The sequence below is a fragment of the Micromys minutus genome (genome assembly GCF_963924665.1).
Source record: "Micromys minutus genome assembly, chromosome: X".
Taxonomy (NCBI): Eukaryota; Metazoa; Chordata; class Mammalia; order Rodentia; family Muridae; genus Micromys; species Micromys minutus.
Window position 1 is genome coordinate 48,084,066 of NC_137970.1, and position 23,917 is coordinate 48,107,982.

General features: G+C 45.9%; 1 protein-coding gene across 5 annotated transcripts in view; it reads left to right on the plus strand.

The window, feature by feature from the left end:
* The window catches only part of NHSL2 (NHS like 2), a gene marked incomplete at its 5' end in the record, with an annotated part of 228,837 nt that overhangs the window by 140,601 nt on the left and 64,319 nt on the right, over window positions 1-23,917 (plus strand). For 2 of the 5 annotated variants that reach the window (XM_080910896.1, XM_080910900.1), the window contains one exon: window positions 13,026-13,095. The exons of the other annotated variants lie outside the window; for them this stretch is intronic. In XM_080910896.1, coding sequence (XP_080767022.1) covers window positions 13,026-13,095 — 70 coding nt within the window. Of the gene's footprint in view, window positions 1-13,025; window positions 13,096-23,917 lie in introns of those variants that run through there. 5 annotated transcript variants of the gene reach the window in all.

Below are 23,917 nucleotides of genomic sequence, written 5' to 3' on the forward strand. Positions count from 1 at the left end.
TTCACTTTCCCTCCCCCTCCCTTTCCTTCCTTTTTTTTCTTCCCTTTTTTTCCTTCCCTCTTCTTTGGAGACTAGGTTGCACTGTGTAGACCAGGCTGGCCCTGATTGAAATTCTGGCTCAGCCTTGAACGTGCTGGAATTAAAATCATGAGTCACTAAATTTGGCTCTATAATATCTCTTTATTTTTCTCAAGGACTTATTGGTGTGTGTGTATCTGTGAGTTCATGAGAGTGTTTCATAATGTACATGTAGGTGTATGTGCCTGTGCATGCACAGAAGCCAAAACAGTGGGCATGGAATCTCTCAGAGCTGGAGTTACAGGCCTTTATAGGATGTACTGGTGCTGATATCTGAACTCCAGTCTTCATAATTATAGAGCAAACACTCTTAGCCAGTGGGCCATATTAATGGGAAGGGAGAAGCTTGTTCTTCTTGATGCTTTTCATTTCTCAATGAATGAAACAACTCTGGGAGTTGGCAAGTGACAATCAATGAATGAAAATAGCAAGAAAATAAAAGTAAAATCTTACCGAATGAGGGCTAAAGGCCCTGTAGCTGAAAAATTAAAGTGTGTACCTAAAGGGAATAATCTGGAAAGAAAATAACACTTACTGAGCCTTACCTTGTTCAATCTCCAATATGGGCTTTGTGTGCATTCTCCCCCCACTGTTCTAGAAACTGTAAACCAGCACTATGTTCCATGTGGGAATCTGGGGTCCAGCCACCTCAGTGCTTCCTAGTCTTTGCTGAGTGTGACAGCTCAGCAGTCAGCTGCAGCACACTTTCTGGTCATGAACAAGAGAGTAGAGACAGCATCTAGTATCCTTGTGATTGTATCTAACCTTCACACAGAGGGAAAGAGTTGTGTTTGCTCTTACAAGTTAGGCCCATGTCGTGAGGCATGGAAGCAATTGTTGAAGTCAGTGAAAAAACACCTTTCCCCAAATCGGCAAGAAAAACAATCCAGCATCATCTCGCTGTAATCAAAAAAGATTTCTTTATTTATTATATATGAGTACACTGTAGCTGTCTTCAGACACACCAGAAGAGGGCATCAGATCCCATTGCAGATGGTTGTGAGTCCCATGTGGTTGCTGGGATTTGCACTCAGGACCTCTGGAAGAGCAGCCAGTGTTCTTAACTACTGAGCCATCTCTCCAGCACCTTCACTGTAATCTTGAGCCAGTTTTTAACATCTCTGAAATGTGACCTAGGAAGATTTGTGGTGCAGGTGAGCTCTGTGTGAAAGGGTGTCCTGTGGCTTAGCCACAGGCAGACTCTACCAGGGATCCACTTTCTTCTCTCCCCAGCACCCTCTGGAAGAAGCATGGTTAGTGAAACTCACACTATGTTACAAATCAAGGAACTGTGCTCTGACCCTGGCAACTCCAAGGGAGTGTGACATTTGTCAAGTCACTTTCCCTTTCTGGGCTTCAGTTTCTTCTTCCATTTGTATCATATGGAAGTTTTATTTCATAGCAGTTGGATGTTTCTTTTTTTCCCCTCATTACCCAGTCACTCAAAAAGCAAAGGGCTATAGTCCAAAATATAGCCCTTTGGTAGCGTGTTTGGTTAGCATGTACGAAATCCCGAGTGTGATTCCTAGAACAACATACATCAGACTTGGTGGTGCATACCTGTGAGCCCAGCACTGAGAAGGTGGAAGTCAAAGGATCAAAAGTCCAAATTCATACTCGGTGCATAGTGAGTTCAAGGCATGCTTTGCTACATGAGACCCTGCCTCAAAAAGAAAAGAGAAAAAAAGAAAAGAAAAGGAAGGAAGGAAGGAAAGAAGGAAGTCAAGGTCATCATCTTCAGCTACATAAACAGTTGGAGGCCAGCCTGCTCTCAAAAGAAGAAAAATGAAATGAGATGTAGCCTACTTGCAGAGCACTTGCCTGTCATTACGCAAAATCGGAAGGAAGGAAGGAAGGAAGGAAGGAAGGAAGGAAGGAAGGAAGGAAGGAAGGAAGGAAGAAACCTAACCGGCAGATCGAATTATTCTAACCTGAAGGGCTATGTTTATGGAAGTTGGATATCTCAGGAGATGTTTCCCAAAGGCACAAGTCCCCAAAACCTGGTGACCTGAAAGAAAAGTCAGGGTTCCTCATCAACAGATACAACCCAGGCCCCTCCCTTCTGGCCTCCAGAGAGATGCCCCCACAGGCTTGGGCCTTACTGCCAAAGCAGGCCTGGAGCTGATTCAGGGGCCCAGCTGCCTGTTGCCATGGCAACATTCCAGCACACTTTGCATAGTGACGGGGATGCTAGGTTTTGCTAACAAAGTGCTCTGTAAAGGACTTCATGTCTTTGGTGGGGACAATTCCGCCTTCTTTTTCTCGCAAATAACTGTGGGGGCTGTGAAGAGGGAGTTGGCAAGTCACTTCCTCTGTCTTGGCCTGCGCCCCTGGGCTTTCCTTGAAGGCACAAGTTGGCAGCTTTTTCTTTCTCTAGTTCCAAATATACCATCACCACCCTCCTCCTGTCCACTCCCCCGTCCAGAGGAAAGAATGGTTTTTCCCTTAGTTAGAGCCCAACATGTTTACGAAAACAGAAGGAATGCGCTGTTCTAATCGCCTGTATCCCTTGGCTGATTGCTGGGTCAAACAGTCCTCAATCCCCTTTCCTTTGTTCAGAATACCCAGGGATTTCCAGGATTGAAGCAGGAAGACTATGTCGTATCCTGGGGAATGAGTCCCTAGGGCAGGAAATAGTCTCTGAATTCTGAGTGGACTTGGAAGGAAGCCAGGCAGCTGAGCAAATCCTGATTTTATTTTATCCAAGGGATATGATCTCAAATACACATTGCTGATCCTCTCTGGGCCTCGGTTTCCTTATACATGCAATGGGCATGACAGTAGAGGCTTTAGATGGACAGTATGGAAGGGATGTTCTACAGTGTGATATATCTTATGCTTGTCTGCTTCTGTTTCCTTTGCCATCATCTTGGTCCAACAGAAGGCTAGTACATTAGCCTCCTGACCTCCTCATTTCTACTGCAATGTCCCTCAGCTCAGCTAGACTTAGTGATTATGCCAACATTTAAATAGCATCCTAGGGCTAGGGATGTGATTCGGTGGTAAAGGGCTTGCCTAGCATGTGTGAGACTCTGGCCGTTCTTTGCACATGGTGGGTGGTGGTGGTGGTGTGCTGTATATATCAAGCTGGTCCTGGTGGCACAGCTACTAATTCCAGCTACTCAGGATGCCACGGTAGAGGAATGCTAGCTCAAGGCCTTGATGGCCTACTGGATAAGTTCCAGGCCAACCTGGGCAAGTTAGTAAAATCTTGTCTCAAAATAAAAAGAGGTCTGGGAATATAGTCTAGTAGAAGAGCGTTTGTGCTGAACATGCACAAGAGCCTGGGTCCAGTGCTCAGAAAAAAGAAAGAAAAGAAAATGAAAATGAAAAACAACAACAAAAAGATTCATAGGGAAGCTGAGGAGAGATTCAAGGACAACCTAGGCTAGAGAGTAATAGTGAGTCTCAATTCCCCACCACCAATATTTACCCTGTGTCACTCCATTGCTTTCTAACTCTAGTGGCTTCTCGCTGTACCTTGAGTGAAACCCAGCCTTCTCCCCTCATCTCTTCCACTTTGACATACTAACCTTTCCATTTCTCAAAGACTTTGAGGTTCTCACCTCAGGGACTTGACACTTTCCATTCACTTTGCTGGTTCCTTTTTGTACTCAGTTCTTAGCTTAGAAGACACCTGCCACACACACACACACACATACACACACACACACACACACACACACACATACATGCACACACACACACACGCACACATACACACACACATACATGCACACACACACACACACACACACACGCACACGCACACACACACGCACATTCTGGTTCCCACAATCATCCAGCGTCGCATCCCCTTGGTGGTGTCCTTCCTAAAGCTGCTCACAAGGTAATATTGCTTTGCTGCTTTGCACATTTGGTATATCTGCCTCCCCAGTGCCCACAAAGCAGCCATGTGATGGATTCAACAGTCCATTGAATGAACGAACAAATGAATGAAGAAGGCACTCAGAGCACTGGACGCAAAGCCTAAAATGCAATAGAGAACAAAGATGCCCATCTTTCTTTTTTCCTCTTTCCATTTTTCTTCATTTTAAGTTTATTTGAGACTAGGTCTCACTGGGCAGCCCTGGCTGGTCTGGAACTCAGAGATCCACCTACCTCTGCCTCCTGAGTGCTGAGATTAAAGATGTGCACCAGCATATCAGGCATGTTCACCCTTGCTTTTGGCCACCTTTATCATCTGGCTATGCAGTAGAGAGAGAGCTCTTTGGCTAGATCTGTGGCCTCCAAAGCCGAGAGTATGTTCATTTATTAGCGTATGGGAAGAAAATAATAGAATTTCTATTAACACTCATTTTAGCACATTTTAATTTCCATATTTTTCTGTTTTATCATTTCAAAAGCCAATTAGCACAATATTACATGTACATAGTTTATATATAAATATACATATCTTGGAGAACAGACTTAAAAATACTTGGAGACCATGGCTGGTAGGAAATAAAAAAGCAGGTTGTAGGCAGCATGCTACAAATACACTGGGTTGGACCAGCACAAATTTCAAGAGCAGAGTATTAGAGGTTGAATGCCTTGAGATTAAGGTGGAGGTGGGGGCAGCAGCAGGTGTAGACCCCCACAATTACTAGCACATCTGTTGACCTTCACAAAGGACCCTGCCTGTTCTATCCTTCAGAGACCTGTGAGTTTCCTTTCTAGGAGAGTTCCTTGAGTTCCTTTTGCAAGGAACTCTCTAGAGAAACTTCAACTCTAGAGCTTGGTGGTTTGTCATCCCCAGAGAGAAGTAAGTAGAGAGAAAGACTGAAGTCCAGGGGCTCCCTTGACACAGGTTGGTGTTTCTCCCATTGGTATGTTCTCTGTAAGCAAAATGGTACCTTGATTGGAGTAGGTGGTGTACTTGTTGGATCATCAGAAATACCCGGGACACCTCCTCCAAGTGTCTGAGCTGAGAAGACACTCAGGAAGCAAGCAAGCCCATGGATTTACTACCAAGATTGAAATTAAATAAGTCAGGTTTGGCCTAAGGTCATGGGGCATCCAGCCACGGCTTTGCTCTGTGCTCATTTCTCTGCTTAGCCACTGTGATGAGTGGCTACATATGACCCTGGCCTTCCTTGGCTCCTCCTCCTTAGCCTGCTACTTACATCGCCAGCCAGTTCTCCAAAACTTTCTGGTTCTCTTACTGGGGCAAGAGCCAGACTCAAAATATTTTAAATCACAATTCTACAACCTCTTACCTTTACCAAACCCACATTCTGCATTTCTTCCCACTCTTTCTGTGGATGGTAATAATACCTCTGCCCTTCTAGTTGTTTTGGCCTCAGCTTCAAATTCTACTGAGTAAATGCTACTAGATGCCAGACACTTAAAAACAAAAACAAAAAACGTGTGTTTCAACTTTTTGAGACTTTATGGGGGGGGGGGGGATGCAGAAGGCCTGCATGCGATGGCATGCCTGTGCAGGTTAGAAGACCCTTTTGTGGACTTAGCACACTTTTTCTACCTTGGAATGGCTTGAAGGTTGTAAAGTTATGCGGCACGTCTAATTTGCTCTTGCCTCTGTGCCCCTAGAGTTCACAATTTGAGTTCCCAGCTGCTGCTCCAGTTGCCATCTGTGCCTGTTCCCATGCCTTTCTGTCATGGTGGTGATATTTTGGGGTTTTTTGGGGGGTGTTTGTTTTGTTTTGTTTTCTTGAGACAGGGTCTCACTATGAAGCTCTGTTTGGCCTGGTACTCACTATATAGGTCAGGCGAGCCTTGGACTCACAGAGATCTGCCTACTTCTGCCTCCTGAGTGCTGGGATCAAAGGCATGCACCACCATATTTGGCTTGGTGATAACTTCCTATGTCTTTGGTACTAAAAGCCCCAATAAACCCTCATTTCTATAAGATGCCTTAGTCGTGGTGTTTTATCATAGCAATAAAAAAGTGATTAATATACCAAGCTCAACTAGCAAGCAGCTTTACTTGCTGATCCATCTCACTAGTTCTAGATATTTTTAATGCAGAATTAACATATACACCAGCAAGTGCACACAATGACTAATGACCACAAAGTACACATTCCATACTCACTCTTGTTTCCTTGGCTTGAGAAGTTGGGCGAGAGCAGGACCAGGACTTCAGAGTCCTCTTCCCTTTAGACATATTGCAAATCATTCCTCCAATACCTCTGTGAATAGTTTAACCCAATTTAAAGATACACATTATTTTTCCTTGAACCAGCTAATTTAATTTTGCCTCAAATATCCAACAAATTAGGCTTTTTGACACACTCAATTTTTCTTCTTGTTATGAAAGCCTATTATATACTAGCATACGAATATAACTACTAAATTTACAAAGATCATGCATGTACTTTTAAAATCCTCCTCTGTACTATTAGCTCATACCCACTTGCAAAGGGCATGCCAGATTTTGTAGGACATTGTACTGGGAAAAATTAGTGTGAAGGGAAGTCTGTTTCTAGTAGGAAAGAAAAAAAGACTTTGATGGGGCAGCATCTATACTAGACCCAAACTCTGTGGGGCAGATGTGGCTATAAAGGGGTACCTTCAGTTCTGGTGACAAGTCTCCGAGAAGACACTCTCAAAGGGTTTGAGTCAAGACTTGAGAAATGAGGCTGGCTTTTCATGCATGCAGTTGAAAATGGAAGGAAAAAGCATTCCTCTAGAAGGAGTAGAAATGGAAAAATCTTTATTGAGACTGAAAGAAAATACCCTGCTTCAAGGTTGAGAACTAAGACGGTAGCCCACTGGGATAGAATCTCTCAGATGATGGCTGAGTAAGCTTCCACACAAGCTCAAGAATAGGATACTGGTGGAGTGCTGGGGTCACAGTTGAGCCGTTCCTTGGAATTCAGGGCTTTCATGAAACTTCAATCTGAAAGACCCCACACCAAACGGAAGTATGTTCAGGTCATGGCAGATGGGGCCAGCCGTGTGGCCAAACAAAACAAAACTAGACTTAACATTACCTAACTTGGGTCCATGACACAAGCATGCAACTTTCTATCTCAGTATCTTTACCCTAGTTTATTTCTCCATCTTCTACTTGGACCCAATAAGCCAGGGCATTACAGAAATGAGCACATGCCTAAAGTGATATGTTGGCTCTTGTCCTAGTTCTGGGGTCCAAGTGGAAGTCTGGAGATAGCACTGACTTCTGCCCTTTTCTCTACCCATTTCTTTTTTTTTTTAACCATCCCTGAAGACAGGGGAATCTGCTGATGGGGTGGCAAACAACCTTACTCACTTTCACTTTAGAAACAGCCCCCAGCATTGCTTTCAAGCCCCAGATTTCTCCGTCTTTCCTCTGCAGGGTTTCTGAAGCATCAAGCATGGTAGGGCTGGAGACAGAGGTACTAGCCAAAGGGTGGGGCCTGCCTCTCCCTCCGACCCCTCCTCTCCAGACTTGGCTGCTCCTGGTTTCACACAGTCTGAGCTTATGCCAGAAACTCCTCAAACTCCATGTAAAGACACTATGGAAGTGCAGCCCCCTCCCCAGCACTTTTCCCCATCTATCTGTTTGTCTGTCTGTCTGTTTGTCTGTCTACCTATGTATCTCAGCACATTAGCACATTGAACGCTATCAGAGACACCCACCTCAGACTAGGGGACCAGTCAGAAGAGCCATCAGCACTCTGCATATCCCAGATGTCCTTTCTGATAAGAAAGAAGGGGTAAGAAGATTTGAGAATGTGGGACATGAGAAGCAGTGTGTGAAGCTTTCAGGGACCCATCAGAAGAAAAGATCAGGTCTGCAGGGCAGGGTGGCTGGCTCCATGGTTCTGCTAATACTTAACTAGCTACTAGCAGGGTGGTCTCTTTTCACTGGCAGAAGCTCACTGACACACACTCTGTGCCAGGCACCACTAGTCTTCTGCACAGCCTTCAAGGAAAGCTGTGGACTACCACACAGTACGGCCTCATGAACTTATGGAGTTCTAACACAGCTTGTGCTAAAAGTATTCAGATGGAGGCTGTGGGAAGGGAGCTGGGTTTTGGGAGCACAGTGGCATTATAGTTAAAGTTTGAGGAACTGCCTATAGGGCTTGGGAGTCGGTCTTACAGGGGAAGCAATAAGAAGCAGATGGGGAGCACATTTAGCAAACACTCACTATGTATCTGATATCATGTTGGAGAAGTCTTACACTACAATGGTTCTTCGTTATGCATTATGAATGCATTCCAGGATCTTGAAACTACTGATAGGACTGGTCCATGAATAGACTATGCTTTTCCCCCCATAAATACTTACATACCTACAGTACAGTTTAATTTATAAATTGGGCACAGTGTGAGACTAACAACTATAAACATTAGCAAAACAGAACAGTAATGTACTATAATAGAGTTCTGGCACTGTGGTTCTCTGTCTCTCAATATATCTGGTTGTACCATGATTGCCTTTGTTGTGATGATGTGAGATAACACTGAGCCCATATGAGTTATGCACATAGATGCAGATGACAGCATCAGACTACTTATGACCTGAAAAATTGTCAAGCGAGCTGGATGTGTTGGCTCACTCCTGGAATCCCAGCACTTGGAGGCTGAGGCAGGAGGACAGCTGTGAATAGTGAGCACACACACACACACACACACACACACAATCATTAAGAGAATTAAATTATATCAATAAGACTGGTTGTATGTCAGGGGATGATGGCGATAACTGGGATATTTCATAGGTTAAGGTTTTTTTAAAACTTTATTTAAAAAAAACAAAGATAAAAGAAAAAATTTAAACATTTTTGCATAAACGTATACAAATACAATTGTGTCAGTGCTTGGCTTTTTTTTTTTTTTCTTTTTTTTTAAGGTTTGAGGTTAAGGTTTATTTTAACCAAAGCATTTTGGAAGTTTGTAGTTAGAAGCTGTTTTCTTCATTTTTCATGCCCCAATGAGTCTGCTTACACTCTTACCAAATGTAGGTTCTATTTGGTTTGTTGTTCCAGAGGAGATCACTGAGGGCTTACTCTGAGGCTGAGGGTGTATCTCAGTGCTTGAGAACTTGCATAATATTCACGAAGTCCTAGGCTGGGTCCCTAACATCTCAAGAATACCTGCTTTGGTTGGAATCCTCTCTCCTAAATCAACATCTTCAACTCAGCTTGAAATGTAACAGCGGCTTCTTCACTGGCAGACAAATGGTTCTGAACTTTTTATATTTTTCAGCCCAAACCTATTCTTCAATCTGTGGAACCTGATTTGGGAAACATGGTTTGGTCTCATCCTTTCTTCCAACCTCCCTAGCTGGGGTTTTCTCATAGGCAACATGGTTCTGATGGCACATATTGCCAGCAACAGTTGGAACACATTTTCTGCTCGTGTCTTCCACCCACAAGTTTCATTCCTTTCGCATGCACTTCTTCTTTCTTCACAGTTTTACAGATAGATTTGTTCTTATCATAGTATTTGCAACCTTGGCACACAGCTCCTCTCTCCCTCATTAACTTGAGAACTTTCAATTCTCAGAAGCTCCTGGTGGGTTTTTTTTTTTTTTTGACAGAGATAAGGGATAGAAGAAGAGAGGGAGAGAGAGTGAATATAAATTAATGGTGAAAAATAGGAAAAGGATTTCAATATAACCTCACTGGGAAGAGGAACAAATACAGTGGTCTGCTGTACATACTCAAGTCCATCTTCAGGGTCCTAATACAGAATGTTAGGTATAAATGTAAGGCAGGAGGTATGCATAACCCTCCTAATTACGTTACTATTGCTATGAGAAAATACTGAAGAAACCCAACCTGAGGGAGAAAGGGGTCTATTTGGCTTATACATCCCACTAAGAAGTTGGGGAAGAAGCTGAAACAGGAACAGACACAGGAACCATAGAGGAATGCTGCTTACTGACTCCCTGTTTTCTTATCCAAGCCAGGACCACCTTCCCAGGAGTGGCACTTCTTGTGGTTTACTGAACTCTCTCCCACATCGATCATTAATCCAGAAAATGCCCCCCAAAGACTTGCCCACAGACCAATCTGATGTAATAACTTCCTCAAATGAGGCTTCTCTTTCTAGGGGACTCTAGTTTGTTCAAAGTAGACAAACTAATCAACAAATTAACTAGTCAGGATATGGTCCCAGTCTTTAGTGACTTACAATGTTATAGTTTCTGTCTATCTAGCAAGGTAGTCTGATTAGTTGTGAAAACTAATTCTTTTACTTAGGAGACAAGTTCTTCCTCTGGCTGACACCAGGACTTCATCCTTCCTCTCTACAGCATTCCAATTTCTTGGGTGTTACCATTTCAATAACCTGATAACCAAGGGGATGGGCACATGTGTCTCTATTGAATATCCTCTTTGTAGCCAAGCTGCCTCCCCTCTCTTAGTCTCCATTTGCTTATCTGAAGACTGAATTCAAATAATACTCCGTGAGGAAGGTCTGTAATGATAAACTTGATTGCACTACATGTGTTTGGTACTTGAGGAGGTCAGACGAGGGCATCAGACCCCTTGGAACTGGAGTGACAGACACTTGTGAACCACTATGCAGGTGCTGGGAATTAAACCTGGGTCCTCTGGAGGAGCGAGCAGCAAGCGCTCTTAACCACTGAGCATCTCTCCAGCTCCATATTCAACTCTTGACCAGGGTAATGAGTGCACAGGTGTATCCAGTTTATGTCCATTCATTCATTCATCTATTCATTCCCCATCCCTTCTTGTCATTTTCTCTCTGAACACTTCCCAAACCCATCTTTTCTGGTCCATGCCTCTTCATGTCATTGGTATAACCTAGATGCCCACATATACAAGCCAACTGAATTTTATTGTTTCAACTTCCAAAATGTCCCATACTCTGGGATCACCTCCCAGTGCCACAGCTGTCTTTCTAGGTCTCTCTGAGCTTTACTTTGGTCCAGGTTTACAATTTTGAACCTTTCAGGGCTCATACTTAGGACCAAATGTCTCCCAAACTTCAGTAAGTCACTTAGCACATTCAATACCAGGCTCATGAATGGGCACGATTTACTCAAACCATATTCATAAATCTATTTCCCCACCATTCTTTACTCTGGGTACTTCCCACTTGCTCTGGGGCTAATTCAAGGCCTTATTTTACTTTCATGCTGGATCCTTTAGAGACTTCTTGTCACATTCCACAGTGAGCTGCATGCAAACCCAAGTCGGGGTCTCACCATCTTGCATTTTCTTTGCCATTTCTCCCTCACTAGGCTGGGACAGCTGGTCACTAGTCTGAGGGATGTTTGTGGATTGTTAAAGATTGAAGAGACCCTTGACAGCTGGGTCCCTGGTGCTTGCGATCCCTGCCCTTCCCAGTTTGCCCTTTCCTTTTCTGTATCTCGCCAACTTGTCATCCTGCGTGACACAGTCCACATGTGGTCTCCTCTGGGAAGTACCCCTCAGCCCTCCAGACGGGAGCAGGTTTTCTCTGATTCTCCTTCAACATTGTTCATTCTTCTCTGTATTGTCTTTTGATGTGTCAGTCACCCCTCCTAGAAAGTGACTTATGTCCCTTGCTCCTACCACCAGCACAGGGCTTAGGCAGAGCAGATCCCTGGGAATTGTTGACAGAGCGCCTAAATGACAGGTGGGTGGGGGTGGGGGGACGGGGGATAGATGCATGAATGGATCTCATTTTAGACCTCTTGTTCCCAAATCAGAAAGCTCTGACCCACACCCACAATGCTCTGTGGCTGTGATTATGACAGACAGCCCCCCCCCCCCCGTCCCTGTGTCTGATGACATCAGCACTCAACAGTCTTACTACTCGCCTAAGTGAAGCCACTCAGGGCTTTCTGGCTCCAGCAGACTTGATTCCAGGACCAATGGCCCTAGCTTTCTGCAAAGCTGTTGAGGCTGGAACAGGCTGCTGAGCCAGCACCACCTGCCCCTTGTCACTTATCCCACAGGGCTGCAGCACTCGCGACAGTCTGCTGCATATGTGTGTGAGAGAGCGCGCGCATGCGGAGCGCGCATGGATTTTCCGTGGGACATGAAAAGAGCCTTCTCATTGGCTGCCGAGGGTCCCAGTTCCAGTCTGTGAATCTCTGGGCTGCTGGCTCTGCCCTCCCATGGGAAGGCAAAGCAGGCAAGGGAGGGGAAAGTGGAGTGAGGCTTCAGGTGTGTCTGACAAGGAAGCAGGTACGCCTGGTGGCCACATTGAGCATTCCAGAGGCGTCTGGATGTGCTAGCGCCAGCCTGCAGCCTGGAAGCCTCGTGCTCTGCCCAAATTTCTTCAGGTTTCTCTTAGGACTGGAGCCCAGAACCTACTGGCAGCTGTCACAGATCTGGATCCGTCCCCCAGTGGAACAGGGAGCTGTATCACTTAGAATTCCTGGGTAGCACATTCCTTCACTGGTCCTTGTCACACTCATGGATGAGGCTCTGTTATTGGCCCCTCGCTCCTGCAAGCTTCTGCAGATCCAGAGAGCAAGCGGCAGCAGGAATGACAGCTCTGAGAAGAGAGGCAGCCAGGGACAGTAAGGGCAAACGAGTCGGGTCCCGAGGGTTGCGGGGGCTGGCCCCATGTGCAGACTCAGATGAGGTGGGGGTTGCACTCAGGGTTTGTTAGGGTTCTTTTTTGGAACCTGGGCTGCTAGACCTGACAGGAGAGCTGAACAAGGGGGAGGGGATAGAGAGGGAGGAAGGGATTGAAGGAGGGAGGAGAGAGAGAGAGAGAGAGAGAGAGAGAGAGAGAGAGAGAGAGAGAGAGAGAGAGAGAGAGAGAGAGAGAGAGAGAGAGAGCCCTAGCAGGCGCTGGTCCAAGTAAGAGGTTCAGATTTGGACAATACTGTACCAAGGGCACAAGTGGGATTTGGAAGAGCCATGTGTGTAAGAAGCAAAGCTGAGGTGATGTAAGCACCTGGGGAGGAGCACAGGTCGAGGAGGAGGAAGAGGAGAAAGAAGGGGGGAGGAGGGGGAGGAGGAGGAGGAGAAGCGGCGCGGCGCGGGGCGGCGCGGCGGCCGCGGTGGCTGCGAGTCCAGAACAGAATGATGGGCAACTCTCACCACAAGCAACCGAGGAGTAAGAGCCAAAGCAGCAGGATGCATTCAGCAACAGGTACTCCCTTTCCTTCCCTCCTTTTCCCAGGGCTTCTCTAGCCGGGGCCTCCCTGGCTCATAGGGCCCCTGACCCTTGGTGTGACTTGCAGGGGCTGGCAGGGGGCGGGGAGGAAGCCTGGGGGAAATGCGGGTGAACTCCCAGCTCCCCTGCTCCAGTGCCAGGCTGAATTGCATAAGTCTGGGCTCCTTGAGCAGGCAGGAGCTGGCTCCTTTTGCCAGCAACTCTGTGCAGCCTCTGGAGGGTGGCTGGAGCACCAGCTACTGAAGTTTATTGCTAGCACAGGGCTTTCTCCCTGGAGCCATGCACAGCTTACCCTTCAGGAGTCTCCTTTGTTATTCAAACCTCCGGCTCTCCCAGCCCCCAGCCCCGCCCTACACGTGTACACCTACACCTCTCAGGGCTCCACCTCGGCTGCCGCCTGCTCAGAGTAAGCCAGATGAAGCTGTTTCTTGCTGTGTAATGCCCTGCCCCCCACCTCCCCTCCCCAGCCCTGACTGAGCTCCTCTGGCAGCTCGGAGTCTGTTGTCCTCCTACTTTCATTGTACTCCGGTTTGCCCTCTGTGCCCCTCCAGAGGTGGACTCAAGGGTGCTGGCATTGTCTTCCCCAACAACTTCTTCCTAAATGCTCACAGTGTGGAGATTAGGGTCTGGAGACAACTTTTGATAGCTTGCCTTTGTAAGGCACTGCTGCAAGAGCACTGTGCAAAGAAGCCACTACTCTTGTCCTATGCATACCAACTTAACTTTTATCCCCTTCCCCCTTTTTGAAACATAGGCCTCAGACATTCCAGGAAAGTGCACTACCACTGAGCTGCATCCGCAGCCCTCCTCTCTTGGCAGCACCCCATTTTTCTCCCCCTCACATAGTTTCCCAGGGGAGCCCAGAGTTCTCTCTGCCCACTTGGGAAGCTTTCATCCCACTATCCAGGTCAATGGGAAGGAAAGAGAAGATTCTGCCAAGTGGAACTCAAGTTTCCTGTAGAAAGCAGCGGATGGGTCAGTGTCCTTCTGAAAGCATGTCATGTTCAGACACAGAGGATGCCTCTGTCTGTTTCTGGGATTCTGCTGGCCATGCATTTCAGGGTAGTTGTCCAAGACTAGCCATAGTAGCAGCTCTAGAAGAGGAGGATCTCACAGTGTGTTTTCAGGGAGCAGCTACAAGAAGGTCACCAGGGATGTGCTGATGAGCCCTACTCCAGGTGCCTGCTAGGAAGGGTATTGATTTGGACTTCAGGGTAGGCAGAATTGGCTTCTTTAGTGGACTAAGTCAAGGGCAAGATTCTGAGTACTAGAGTTTCTTTGTAATATTCTGAGAATGCGCTCTTGTTTTCAAAAAAGATTTATTTATTTAATGTATGTATGTACACTGTAGCTGTCTTCAGACACACCAGAAGAGGACATCAGATCTCATTACAGATGGTTGTGAGCCACCATGTGGGTGCTGGGAATTGAACTCAGGACCTGTGGAAGAGCAGTCCGGGCTCTTAACTGCTGAGCCATCTCTCCAGCCTGAGAATACACTCTTTTAAGTCTACTAATAGTAGATAATGGTCCAGCCTCCACCGGGTAGCATCTCTTTCTCTGCCATGAAGACTGAGGCTCAGGACCCCGTGGCATAACACAGAGATGCTTTGCACAGCTTTGTTCAGGAACTGGAAGATAGCTTTGCACTTGCTAGTGTTGGAAATTTGGGCAGTTACTGGCTGTTGTTTCATTTCTTAGCAGTTGTTAGATGTCTTCAATGTCTGCCCCAATCCAGAGTCATCCTGGAGAGAGTACCCATTAGAGAGGCCTCTGACAGCATGAGAAGGCCTCCTCATGACCACTTCTCCCTCCCTAATACCTTCCACCTCTTAACCTAGCACCGTGCCTGCTCACTTACTATCTGTACCCATCCCCAGAAGCTTCCAGGGAAAACTCATTCCCAGTGGGTAGGCCAAAGAGTTAGTATTCCGTTCCCCATCCCTTGCAGTATACTGCCTCACAGGCTGGTCAAAGAGGGAGAAAGGAACAAGCAATCAACCATGCTCTCAGAGAAAAGCCGAGACCCTAACCAATGGGAAGTCCTTCAGTGACCAGGAAAGATTTTTGTCAGGGGAGAAAGCCTTCTTTCTTTTTCCCATCATGAAAGACAAATGTCCCATCCTCAGGATCCTCTTAGCCCTGCCTCTCCCCTCCCTTATCAGTCTGGGCTACCCTGAGGAAACCAGCTCTGTAGAGTTGACCTCTGCACCTCTGTCTGCTGCCAAAACTAAACATAACCCACTGCTCTAGCTCCAACCTAATGTCTCATGAAGTACTCCACACCCAGCTGAACACAGCTTGCTCCATCTTCTTGCTTCTCTTTCTCCATTCCTTCTAGGAACCCAAACTAAGAACCTAGGAGTCAACTTCCATCTGCTCTCTCCTTGATCTCACATACAGTTTATCTGTGCATCCGCCCAGCCCCTTACCCACCAGTTAGTTGTTGCTGAGGATTTCTCTGAGACATAGCCCCTGCTCTTCTTGTCCAGTGCTAGTGTCCACTCGTGCCTGCTAGAACTGATTCCTGGTCTCTGCCTCTGGCATCCTCCTAGCTTACCTAACAGCCACCATAGTGTTCGTCCCTGCTTTGTTCACACTGTGTGGTTTGTAGTGTTCATACTTTCTTGCTTTCAGTCCAAACCTTGCTGACTCGGGGTGGGAGGATCAAGATTGTGTCTCTGCCGTGGAGGTAGATCCCAAGTGGCCCTAGGATTATTGTAAATGGTGGAGAGAAAACATCTTACCTTTCAGTTCTGAATGTATTTTTAATGCCTATTAGAAAAGTCTACATAGTGTATGAAACCCATGGTTTCTCATAGTTTTTGATAGGGTAAGGTTAAGCGCCTTTAAAGTGAGACTCTTTGAATAAGATGATTAATAGTGTAGTTGCTGCATGGAAAAGGCAAAAGTTGAGAAACTGGAAAAACAGTGCTTGAGCTCTGTGGGGTAGAAAGGGTTTCTGGGATAAAGTGTATGTTCCTTTAGTGATCTCCATTATTGGGCCCTGCCTGCTTCACCAACCTCATCTGCTGTGACTTCTCAACCTAAACCTGATGATACAGCCACATTGAATGGCTTCTTCTTTTCCAAAATTACCCGTTCACCAATTCTGCGATTTGCTCCGTGTGTTTTCCTCTGCCTGGGGCATATCGTCCATCCTCTGTCATGTTCTGGCAACTTCCTATTTGTCCTTCAAAACCCTCATCCAGTGTCATCTCTTCTCTGGAAACTTCCCCATCCAGTCTCCTTCCTTCCTTCCTTCTTTCCTTTCTTGCTTGCTTGCTCTTTATGTACATTTGAGCTGGTCTTCAGAATCTGCTACTTTTGTATTGTTTTTGAAATGGAATTTTACTTTGTAGTTCATGCTGACTTCAATTTTGTTTTGCATCCAAGTCTGATCTCCTGGGGTCTTCCTGCTGTAGCCTCCCCAGTGCCGAGATGAGAGGTGTATGGCACTACAACTTGAGACTGGGGTTGCTGTTCATTCGTTTGCTTAATACCGCACTGGGGGTTGAACACAGGGCCTTTTGCATGCTAGACAAGTGGCTGTACCCTTGAGGTCCACTCCTGGTGCCATAGTTGTCCCTGCATGCTGAAATAGACTCCGAAGACTGCACATCTAGGAAGATGAGAGAGAGCCCATGACTGGGTCTTCTGGCTTTTTTGTTCATGAAAATGCATGTCAGTTGCTTTTGTTACTTGTATCTTTTGATTGTAAACAGTCCGGGATCCTTAAAGGGGACTCTTAGAAGCACTTGCAGGAATTTGTGAGGATGCACTATGAGCTAGTTTGGAAAGCCTTTTCAAAGTTGAAGTTGTTTTTCAAAAGGGGGCAGGGGAGTAATGATCACAGAGTGGGGAATGCTCCCAAGCTGGAGGCAGAAATGGGCCCTGCATGTTTGAGAGAACACCAGGAGCAGCCACTAAGCTGAGCAGTTGGCACAACTGGATGGGGCCAAGCAGCTGCCTAGTAGGAGAAGTGGGGTAGGGTAAGATAGCAGCAGCATGTGGGAACCTAGCAGGACCTTAGACCATGGTAGGCTGCTTTGAGAGGAGAACCCTTATCTGCCAGCTTCCCATCCCGGGAATGATTCTTTTCACCAGCTTTCAAGCCTGTCACTTCTTGAGCAAATGTTATAGTGTAAGTGGTGTAGTAGTTAATGTGTACTTGTGGTCCTGTTGCTACCTAGCATGTGCATAACTTTCTGTGTAGTGGCTTGCAGACCAGGGGGAGAGACCTTGCATTAGTGGCACACCTACTACATGCTAACCCTGCTTAACCCCTCAAACAACTGCCGGGGATGGATTATTGATGCCATTCCACAGATTAGGAAGTGAGAACCAGAGGGAGGGCTGATCCACAGTCTGATAACAAGGACAATGTAGAAGAAAAACTTGAGCTCAAGTCTGTCTGCCTTTCAAGCTTGAACCTATTATGGCATGTCATGTGCTTCTCAGCATCTTCGCTGTGGCAGGAGTTAGTAACCCTGGAGACTGGGTGCTGTGGAAGGAGGAGACCATGGCTCTGTTCTGGTAGGATGAGCAAATCTCTATAGCAACAAAGACTGCAATGCCCAGCTTAGTAGAAGTCCCACCATATGTCTGTTTGATAGCATGTTTGTATTGTTGGAATAATTGAACTCATGAGGCTCTGTGTTGAGTCCAGAAGCTAGAGCAGGGGATGCCTGAGCTATCAAGAAAGTAAGCGTCTTGGAAATAAGCCTAAATCAGGTGTTTAGAGAGGCTTCAATTCGGGTCCAGAGATAACTGTGACCAAATTGGCTTTCAGCATCCCCTCCTGACAGGTGCGGTGCTCTGAGCGAGGTGACCCATGTCTCAGGTTGAAAATGAGCGTACCGTTCTCTTGTTCTCTTCTCTGTACTGAAACCATACGAAGGAATCTTTTGATGACATTTTCAGGGCATTTTTATAGTTGACCTAGCCCTTTCGTATTCACAACTTTATTGAATTTTACAGCATTTTTGCTATCATTAAGATGGAAGCTAAATGACAGACACTCAGAAGAAAGTCAAATTACACCCCCTCTGGGGGCCTTCTTTCTAAAGACTTATTTCCCAACCAGACTTAATGAATCCAGGGAATGATTTCATTTAGTGCGTGGAATGAGTTAAAATTCTAGGCTAGTGAACAAAAATATCTCCAAGCATTCCTTGCTTTCTATAGTTGCAGATAACCTTTCAGCAGAGGTGTGGGCCCTAGAGGACCGGGACTATCATGGTATTTATATACATGCACATTGTATTACTTACTCTTACATATCTATGAGCAAAATACCCAAAGGAAGAGTTCTTTAAAATGAGAAGAAAACCTCATAGTTTCTGAGGACCCAGTGCATGGTAGTCATGTCAGAATGTGGTGACAGGACATGTAAGGAGCCGGTTCCCCACCTATAAGAGCCAGGAGGAAGAGACCTGGGTTCTGGGTGGGGACCAAATAGTACCCTTCTCCCTAACCCCAGTAACCCCTAAAGTTCCTACCACTTTACTAAATAGCACTACCAGCTATAGACAGAGCAAACTCATAAGCCTACTGGGGACATGACATAATCAAATTATGACACCCACATTTCCTGAGTCGAAAGTAGAAGGAAGCTAAAGAAAATGTTTAAGAAAAAAAAAACCCTAACAACAAAACATGGTGACCTTCATAATATCAAATTACAGAAAAAAATTACTAAATGTAGAGCATCCAACTTTGCTGAAATATGGTAGTTGTGTGAGAACTGATTAAAAACTATTGAGCAACATAAACAATGCTTATTAAAAATGGGGGAGAGGGAGAAATGCTATAATTATAACCTCAGGAATAAAAAATTAAAATTATGGAACATAAAAATACAAAACCATCTCTGCATGTGGTCAAGAATGGGAACAGAATGTGCAGTGCGGGGTGGGTGAACCTTTCTTGAACAGATTTCCATTAATACTATGACATGGCTTGCGAAAGAATAATACAGACCAATAACACAGAGGACAATCACACTGGCAAGACACAAGGAGAGACCAAATGGGACAGGGAGTGCAGCGGGATTAGTGAACACGGCCCAGGTTTGAATGGAATCCCAGGTTCTTACGTTGCATCTTTAGAGGAAGTTGTTTATTTCAGCCCTCATATGCTTAGTTTCTTTACTGACAATAGAAAGATAACAACCAAGCTAGGTAAGCACCTTTAATCCCAGTGCTTGGGAGGCAGAGGCAGGTGGATCTCTGTGAGTTTGAAGCCAACCTGGTCTATAAAGCAAGTTCCAAGACAACTTCACCAAGAAACCCTGTCTCATATAAAATAAAACCAAAACCAAAAACCAACCAAACAAACAAACAAAACACTCACCTTACAGGGATGTGGTCAGAACAAATGATCGAAGATGTTTTAAAAGATCTTGTAAGGTATCAAATGCTGGACAGTGTAACACATGGTTCTCATCATGTGGGTCTTGACACCTTTAATTTTCAAATGACCCTTTCACAGGGGTCGAATGGCAAAGTCACCCTGCATATCAGATATTTATAATATGATTCATAACAGTAGCAAAATTACAGCTACACGTAGCAATGAAAATAATGTTATGGTCGGGGGGGGGGTCACCACAACATGAGAAACTGTATTAAAGGGTCGCAGCATTAGGAGGAATGAGAACCACTGATGTATACCATACGCACGCACACACACACACACACACACACACACACATGCCCACATGCACACATGCACACACACAAAGAAAAAGTGCTAGGTACTGTTATGGTTTGGATATGTTTTAAGTGTGCCATCTGAAGGTGCATGTGCTGGAAACCTGGGCTTCAGTGTGGCCATGCTGAGGTAATGGAAGCGTGATCTGGAAGAAGGTACTTAGGTCCCTGGGAATATTGCCTTATAGGAGGCTGCTGTAGTTCTCTTGAGATCCCAGTTAGGTCCCACGACAGCAAACTGTTGTAAGATCAAGTCTGAACTATGAATCCTTCAGATGTCCTGTCTCACCACATGGTCTAACCTTCTCTCTCATGAGGCCTCTGGCCATGCTATGATGTAGCTAAAGATGCCCTTCCCAAGGCCAAACAGATGAGACCATCTAATCTTGGATTTTCAGCTTCCAAAATTGTAAGTTAAATAAACTCTCTTTTTGTAAGCAGTATCTGCCTTTCGTACTTTGTAGTTGCTACTGAAAACAGACTAATACGGCTAGTGTTTCCCATTGTGCCTCTCTGTCGACCTATTTTGAACCCATTGCTGGCTTCCTGACTTCAATAAGGGAGGCTTGGAGGGGCATAGAGTGTGTCTATGGCCATGGCTATCTTATTTATTTTTAAAATGTTGTGCAAGTGTGTATTATCTGCCGAGCACACATCCTGTACCTGTCCTTCCTTTTCTATCCCTATCCCCCCTCGAGTTTGTCCCCTTATTCCCTAGATAATTTTACCTCTGCTTCCATATGATATAGATACACATGATTTCATGTGACTGTAAAAAAATACAAGGACCACAGATGAGAGAAAACTAGATATTTGTCTTTCTGAGACTGGCTTAAGTTGCTTAATGTGATTATCTCCAGTTGCATCAATTTTTTCCCCTACAAATGGCATAACGTTGATCTTTATGGCTGAAGAAGCCCCAGCCATTGTGTATGTATTCGCCTTTGCCTTCCCTCCTAGAACTCGGCTGTTGTGAGCAGTGCTGCAATAGACATCGTTGTGTAAATATGTGTCTTTAAATAGCTGATAGCTGTGCTTGGCACTGGCGATGGAAGCCTGGGCTTGTGCATGCTGGGCAAACAGTCCTCGATGAGCCCCACCTCATGATTATCACATTTTTGCATGTCAACATTGAAGTGTCTTCCATGGGGGGTGGGAACCAGACATGTTGTCTCTTACCATGTTGGAGCCCAGGCATATTCTTTCATTTGGTTATGTTTATTGAAGAACAAGGAAATCCAGAGATTTTTAATAAAAATGAGGTATATGGTTGGAAACTATTCATCTTCTTTAAACCTTTCATTTTTAAAGACTCACAGAACCGAGGTGACATTGCCAAGGTCACTCAGCTACAGATGTTAAAATGGGCAACACTTGAGCTGCTCCTTTACTGCTGCCGCCCCTGCATCACGAGGGGGGCTATTCTTTTGACCTCTGGGAGCAGCTGAGCTGTTGCAGACACCTTCGGCCACACAGCCATGGTGTGTAACCATAACTAAACAGGGCTCTCAGCTGAAAAGGTGGTACTTGAGATGACTAGCAGGTCCCTGGTAGGAGATCTTACATGCTGATACGTCAGCTCTTTGTCACTCTTAGGCAATATCTACAAATGATTTGGGCTGGTTCAGCCTTCTGAGTACTGTCTGTGATTCTATGGGGTACTTGTGTTTCTGATGCAACCTTCATTTCTCTCGGCAGTAGATTTCTTATTTCAGAAGTTAGTCTCCTTCCCAATTCTCCGTGAACACAGATGGAAGGGTGTGGGGTCCTAGGCATGTTTTGTTCCCTGTTACTTATGTAAAGTCCTGTTCCTGATATTGGGGAGGGTGGCCCAGGGCCATCTCTGGAAATTCCTTATAGGGTTAGGACAGGGGTGAGCAGTGCTATTTAAAGCTCTTCAAACTTGTCTCAGAGAGGATGTGTCATTGTCTTGGTTGGCCACACTGGAAGTGAGAGATGACCACCATTCAGCATCCTTCACAGTGCTCTGACTTTGTACAAGTGAGCAAGGAAGATGCCTGGGCTGCCATCATTCTTGCTGAAGACACTTGTGTGGGGCGCTGCCTGCACATTCTCCATTACAAGATGGCGCTGACATCCGGCTGGAGTTAGCAGTAAACAAGTCATGTGCGCACATGCTGGGTAACTTTCCACTCCTTGAGCTCTGCCTCTCCCGTGGCATCATAGGGCCTAATGAGTTTCAACCAATCAGGGGGCTCCACGTCCAAGGCGAGGACAGATTCCTATATAAGGGGATGGGCTAGATAGTTTGGGGGATGACAGCCCTGCTCCTGATGCTTTGGAACCAGAGAGTCAGAGGAGAGGCGAGATGGGCGATTCTGTCGGTGTTTCCAAAACTGATGCCCTTTTTGCCTTAATGCAAAACTATTTTCTTGTTTGTTTGTCACCATTGTAACCTTTAATGTACTGTACTTGCCCTTAGACACAGAGATAGCAGGGTTATGGGGATTATAGAACTCTTGCCTTATCAAGTAATTTTGGCATGCTTTTGTGCAGAGAGACTTGTGTTGCTACCTGATTGGTGCATCCTCCTGTAGCTCAATCACGTGCCCCAAGAGTGGGCTGTGACGTATGTGGCACATGCGCATTAAGTCTCTTGGCTGGGCAACAGCTCTGTTTGCTGAGTTCTCGGCGGGAAGCCGGCGCCATGTTTGGGTGCAGCACAAACGGCTCCCTACACACTTGGGCTTTGGAGAACCTATTCTTTTTGGCTGGGGGAATTTCTGGCTCTCCCCCGTCCCGTGCTTCTGTTCTCGCCTCATGGCTGCGCACTGCAGCTTCCACCCTCTCCCCTGCCAGACTCTTGACTTTGGGTTTGTCCTCAGTTCTCACCTCCTCTCTGGAGACATTGGGGCCTGACCTGGAGGACAGAGGCTGTGCCCAGAGCAAGGAGCAAAGGTGCAGAAGTTGAAGTCTGTTTGGGTGCTTCACAGAACCCAAAGTCACACTGCTGGATCTGGGGGTGGAGATGGTTCTTCCTTCTCACCATTATCAGGATTCCAGCCTCCAACCCCCAAGACAAACTCTATGTTATTGAAATGTACACACACCATTTTCCTATCCAGGGGACAACAGTTTACCCCGACACCAGCCAAATTCTAAGCAGGTGTGGAGTTTGGGCAAAATGCAAATATTGATCAGGATTCTAGTCCTTAGCTTCTTTAAGTGTTCAACAGCATCTCTCCGGCTACTCCTGTCACACTGACAGCAGCCCGCTGCATCCGGAAGGACCTGGAGTGAGATGCAGCTGAAGCAGGGGAGGAAGATGATAAACTCAGGCTTGTAAAAGGCAGGTCAGAGGTCACAGCCAGTAGGAGCCAAAAGTAAAGCCAACAACACTTTAAAAGGGAAGCATTTCTGAACCTTGGGTAGAGGTCTAGAGTAAAGATGAGATAAGGCCCTGGAGGAGCCTGGGGAAATATAGGCCAGCACTGGAAGGGCCGGCACTGAGTCAGGAAGTATTTTGTAGATATTGGCTCAGTTCACACAATACCTGCATAGTATGTGTGCTTTTATTATCTTGAAAGGGAGAATATATATAGATTCAAAACTGTGCTTTTTGTAACTAATCTATAGAGGCCTACAGACGTTAAGTAACTTGTCCAAGAGCATACAGGCAATAAAGGAAGAGGCTGAGAATTTGGGCTTGCGAGACAGGGCTTCCAAGTCTTAGCCCCTATAAAAATCTGCCTGTGTGACAGAATATGCTCACACAGCTTTGCCCTCTGAGGTGGCTACACTTTAACGTTGGATCTCAGTGTCTCCCAAGAATTCCCCTAGCTGGACTTACAGATATCATCCGTCATCTCAGCACTTAGAAGGATCGTGAGCTTGAAGTCAGCTTGGGCTATATAAGATACTGTCTAGAAAAAGATGTTATGTAATGGTTCTCAACCTGGGGAGACTTCAAACCAACTCTGCCTGGGCTCCACCCTTCACTAAGTCTTGGTCTTACTGGTCTCATATAAAGCACAGCCGGCAGGGAAAGGGAAGACCAGAAGGTTTCACAGAAATACCTCAACCATTCCTGACAAGCACCAGACACCCGTCTGCAGCTTGACCTA